General features: G+C 44.2%; 1 protein-coding gene across 1 annotated transcript in view; it reads left to right on the forward strand.

Moving 5' to 3' along the window:
• fasn (fatty acid synthase) overlaps positions 1–4,914 on the forward strand; it is a 58,755-nt gene extending 53,841 nt beyond the window's left edge. Inside the window, 2 exon segments of the mRNA XM_074620449.1 lie at positions 102–353; positions 1,335–4,914. Of these exon segments, the coding sequence (XP_074476550.1) occupies positions 102–353; positions 1,335–1,472 (390 nt within the window). The 3' untranslated portion in view covers positions 1,473–4,914.
• Positions 4,915–6,000: the final 1,086 nt, after the last annotated feature.

Consider the following 6,000-nt stretch of genomic DNA (forward strand, 5'->3'; position numbering starts at 1 on the left):
TCCATCTTGTTACGTGGTCTGCTCTATCACTATATATCGCTTCAACAAGTAAATTCCTCCAGCAGTTTCCATCCAAATCTCTCTCTCTGGTGCTTCTGCAGCTCGTGGAGACTCTTCTCCCGCTGTCGGACCTGGGGGCCCGTGTCAACGTCGCCGTGGACCTGATCACCTCTAGCCACAAGAACATCAGCCGGGACTCGCTGCTCTTTGCGGCCTCCACCTTCTACTACAAGCTGAAGGCTGCTGACAGCTATGTGCCTGCAACGAAATACCACGGCAACCTGACGCTGCTGCGTGCCAAAACCAACAGCGAATATGGACAGAACCTGGGAGCTGACTACAAGCTCAGCGAGGTAACATCCACACGTACACACTTGCATGAATTTCAAGATTATTTTTAAAATTGGAATTTAAGATTAGTTTAAAGGGCCAGTGTGTAGCATTTAGGGGGATTTATTAGTAGAAATGGAATATAATATTCATAACTAGGGATGCACCGATACCACCTTTTTTCAGACCGAGTACAAGTACTTACATTTGGGTACTCGCCGATATCGAGTACCGATACAAGTACTTCTCTGAGCCTAAAGACCCTCGTTAACAGTCAGCTGGAGGGTGTGAGCGACACACGGCAGGCTTGGGAGTCCCGCATACGAGGCGGTGCGCCGCGACCGGCTCTAGGTCGGCTTGGAAAGGCTCGGGGCAAAGGTGCTTCCAGGGGCCGTGGACAAAGTGCTCGCTGCGCCCTCTCTCCCCGTTGGGGAGGGACGAGGCTCCCTGCTCCCGGTGCGACTGTTGACCGGGGTGGACTGTCCTCAGTGCGCCCCAACTGCGTCGTGCTGCCAGGGCGGGGCTCGGCCCACGTAAAAGGTGCCAGGGGTCTGAGGCGATGTCGGCAACCCACCCGACCCGTCTTGAAACACGGACCAAGAAGTCTAACGCACGCGAGAGTCAGGTTGCAAGCAAAGCCCTGTGGCGCAATGAAAGTGAGGGGTCGGGCGCACCACCGGCCCGTGACGGTGACGAGAGGTTAACGTCACGCTGCCGTAAATTGGTATCGGTGCCGTTGTGTCGGAGCCAAGTATGAGTACATGAGCACAGTATCGGACCCGATACTGGTATAGCTTAGATGAGTCCTTCATATTTCCATAAGGAGCAGGTCCTCTTCACAGAGTCCATGTTTCTACCGTAGCCCGGAACGGACAAACCAAACTCTGGCTCTAGAGAGAGACTTTCACGTTGTTACGTTACCTGAAGGCCACCGTAGTTCTCCGATACGCTTGTGAAACCGTGCTGAATGAGTTGTGTCTGACTGGCTTTGTGTCTTTCTCTAGGTATGTGACGGCAAGGTGTCTGTCCACGTCATTGAGGGAGACCACCGCACCTTCCTGGAAGGGGAGGGGGTGGAGTCAATCAGCAGCATCATCCACAGCTCACTGGCTGAGCCACGGGTCACAGCAAGGGAGGGCTAGACGTGCCCCACCACACCCTACACCTTCACACTAATTCCACAACATTCCCCAAATGGGTCTCTTTAGTTCAGGATGTGTACGTTTAACTTTGTTTTATACAGTGAGAATAATCCACTAAATGTTTACGCCGTGTGCCATTTTGCCCTGATATCCTAAATGCATCTCATTGGTCAATTCAAGTGAAGGCCACTCTCCCTGACCTATCAGAGCTCTTGGCTGCTATCTTCCTGTTTGCTACAGTAAATAAAATGTGCTCTCAGTTTGATATTCTAAGTTACGTCTCACTATGTGACCACGTTTCATTCAACCTCATTTTGGATTGTAGTAGAGATCCCAATTTTGAGCAATTTCTCTAATTAAAGGGACTGTTTGTAACTTCTTCCACGTATAAATCATTACGGGTCGGTGTCCCATGCGTACTCGCGTGTGGCTACGTTGTTCAGACTCAGACTCCAACACAAACTACAGTGAAGCACCAAAACCTCTTGGTTGTATCTAGTGAAGCCCGTCTGTTAAACAGTGTTGGCCGCGGTCGGAGGACGCGGAGGAGACCGTAGCTTTGGTCTCCAGGACCGGAGTCTCTGCTCCTCTGCTCCTCTGCCTGCCTTCACTCACACACCGCGCTCGTTCTCGCTACACTCTCACGTGCATGTGCGCACACTCCACACTGCAGAAGAGTTAGTTTAGCTCTGAGAATATCTGGTGAATGGACGTTTGTCGCTGTTAACAAGACATTTGTGATTCTTACAAACAGTCCCTTTAAGAAAGTAAATGAACAAATAGAAGTAAAACCTCTGCATTATGAATTACACAACACAAAACAATGCATCACTTAAAGTTGCTGCTTGTGCTGCTCCCACTCCATCTGTCAGTATTCAACAGAGGACACGCATTACACTCAATTACAATTCTTACTGGTTTCACTGAAGAAATTAGCTCATTGTATCTCCATACTATGTAGTCTGCTGTTCACTGTAGCTAGTCCAGCGGCTAAATCCTCTGCTCAGGTAGAACCAGTGTCCCAGGGATGTCCAGAGAAATGGGTTTTACATCCAGAGGAGGTTGGATGGTTACTGGCTTGTGTTTCAGATGGCACTGGACACATGTGTAAAGAGCTCATCTACAGGGAGTAACATAACATCGTAGCTTAGTTTGACATTAGCATTAGCCTCGGGATAAGTAATTCCCCTTTGTTACTTTGTTCTTCAGTCCTCATTGACCATACAGTCATCCCAGTCTATATCCCAACTCAAGTGGTAGGATTTAGACCACTGAATATCATACGCACACCAACCTGCAGGCAAACCCAGTCCTGCAACTCAATCTGTTCTAACCCCACTCTGTTTCTACTGTTACCGTGTGTTCAGACCCAGAACAGCACTGTGTCTGCGTTAGTGTGGACATGTTCTGGAAGGAAGAGGTGAGACGTGTGACTAAGTCCAGTTTGAACAATAGAGACATGTTTTAGAGTCATCAGATGCCAAAATAATAAAATAATCCTGCACAGCCGGTTTTAAAACTGTCCCTATTCCACAACTCTGGAAGATTGTGTCTCAATCATCGAGATGATCACCGGGTAACGGAACAAATACCATATTCACGTTATAAAGTAATCTATCAGGAATGTGCACTTGCACGTATTTGACTGGCCAGTGCAGTTCATTGCTGGATGACGTAACACTGAGTTGTGGTGGAAGATGAGCCGGGCTCAACTTTTGCTCGACGACCCGGTGCTTTTATGTCTGAGCATCATTTTGGCATTAATTGAAGTGAGGCGTCAGTAATGTTTTTATCAAATCAATTAACTATTATCAATTATTAACATGTCTTGATTGTAATAGAATGTCTTCCACGCCATGTTCCACCTGTACGTCTAACATCCAAACAACTAGAACATAATGTAGCTTAGCCTAGCATGAAAGGCTCAGTACCTGAGATGAGCTATATATACACCAAGTCAGCTGTTGGTCACGTTTATGCTGCTCAGCCTTTGGCAGCCAGACGGGCTATTTCATAACCGTACACTAATGCAGGTTTCCATGTGTCTTCTACTCACCCAGTGAAACCCCAGAATGAATGAAGCTGTGCTCGTGTAGACGGATGGCTTCTCTCTCACTGTATATGCACACAAAGCTGTTAAACTGCCATGCTCAAATTACTCCTGACTAGCACTATTGCAAAAGTTGACCTGATACTGTTGGTAATATGACCATTTGGAATTTGTTTTATTTTTATTTGTATTTATTGTTTTGTCAGAAAGCAGTTTGTTTCCATGTGTTTCAGAGGACACGGTCTCATTGTGTTTTTCCGTGTGTTTCAGAGGACACGGTCTCTTTGTGTTCTTGTTCTTGTTGTTTTCATCATCTTTTGACTTGAAGCAAAGCAGAAACTGTCCTGTTGTTCTCGTCAACTGAGCCGAACCAAAACTCACTACAATTATTGGAAAGCCTCTAAAAACAAATGACAAATTCTGTGTTCGGCCAAAGTCTCCCGTCACGGGGAGCGAGATGTTTTAAAGTCTGAAAACAGAGCCATAAGGAGGAGGAGCAGAAGTCTAGTTTACTCTCAGAACACTTGAATTACAATATGCCCAATGATGGCAAAAACATTGTTTTCACAATGGATTATAATTAAGAGTAATATTACTGAATGACCTGTATATTGATCTATAAGACGGATGCGGAAGTGTAAAGACCGATCAGTCCCCTTAAAATACCCAGATACTAATGAAATATATTTAGGAATGTTTGGAACCAACGGTTATTATTATTTTTATCCTGCAGTACTTCAAATACAATTTGTAAGAAGGAAGATGTAGCATTTGCCCGACGGAGTACTTGTTCTAGGCTTAACCTGATTCATGAGGAACTGTTGATGAATTGAGATCACACAAACCAGGAGATGTAGATATCTGATAGGTGAACGGATCAGTCTGTGCCATTTCTCTCAGCTGACCAACGTGTTGAAGCCAACACATTGTTGAGTTTACTGGTTTGCTCCGTCTCATAACAAGGTGATGTTCTGAGGGCCAAAACTAGTGACAGTTGCAGTATTTTGATAGACCCGTAGTGATGCACTGAATAGGTTCGGTACTAAATGTTGCATACTTTCCCCAATCGGCGTTTAGGTTGAGAATGACTACTAAGGTGTCTGTTGTATGTGGACATAACTGATCTGAACTTTCCTGTGATAAGATTATCCCCGAGAGCTGTCTCTGACTCCCATGACCCCCACAGCACGCAGTCCAGTCCCACTATAGCAGCAACATATAACAGCCAACCTGACCTCTGAGACCTCCAACCTGGTCTATGAAGAGTCAAGTGACTGGAGGCTAATGTGGTGATTGATTGCAGTGAAAAAGGAGAAGGAAGTGACAGTATGCTCATCTCTTATATTGTAATATTTCCAGTATGTTTGACTAATAAAAGTTTCTCGCTAATCACTTTATGACTATTGATTTCATGTGAAAGATAAATCAATGTCTGTATAAATATCAATGTCTGTCTGGGCAATCTTCAGGGCTTCCTCTGTATGTATGCTATGAAAACAGCTCGGATGTTCTGTATGTGTGAAGGATACAGTGGGACTCGAGGGGGGAGAATATTCTGTATTAATCTTTTCATAATAAAAGTTATGGTCGAATGAAGTCATATATCAAGAAAAAGAATTGTTAGTTTAGAAGTATATTTGGGAAATAAACGTTCAAGGAAAAGATTGGATTTGTTATACAAGTAAATGGTAAATGATCTTTCATTTATATATCTCCTTTCTAGTCTTCCAACCACTCAGAGCTCTTTACACTACATGTCAGCATTCACCCATTCACACACACATTCATACACTGATGACAGAGGCTGTCATGCAAGGAGCCAACTTGCCCATCAGGATCTGATCTAAAGACTCATTCACACACCGATGGCTCAGCCTTCAGGAGCAGTGTCAGTTTAGTGTCTTGCTCAAGGACACTTCGACATGTGTCAAGTTAGAATTATGTATAGTTTTCACTATAATACAGGATTGATATTAAAAGAGGTTTTACATTAGATGGTATCAGGTAGTCTGATATCTGTTTGACATTGGAATGACCCATAGGAGACACGTTATGGTAACAGTGTAGTAATATACACTGAACATGTTTAATCACCATCACTTCTACTTGCACTACACTATTCCTCCACTGGATGACCTCACATGTTAAAGATTACTGTACTGTAATTTAACCTCTAACATAGCCACACTGAATCATTCATGTACCTCAACCAGGGAATGAAATTAACACCTGCCACCTGCCAAATATAGGCTAAATGTTGGCTGTGGCAGGTAAACATTTCAGGCCAACTGCCACGATGGCAGATAGGTTTTCCTTATATTAAGAAATATTTATTATTAAAAAGCAATTCCTAAATTAAAAATAGTCAGGTATTAATGTTACATGATCCATATTTCTACTGTCTGTTACCGCTGACTCAGTGTTTACTAGGGGTGGACAAAAATATCGAGTATTATGTTTTGTGATACTGTATCAATT

The sequence above is a fragment of the Sebastes fasciatus genome, chromosome 20 (genome assembly GCF_043250625.1).
Source record: "Sebastes fasciatus isolate fSebFas1 chromosome 20, fSebFas1.pri, whole genome shotgun sequence".
Classification (NCBI taxonomy): Eukaryota; Metazoa; Chordata; class Actinopteri; order Perciformes; family Sebastidae; genus Sebastes; species Sebastes fasciatus.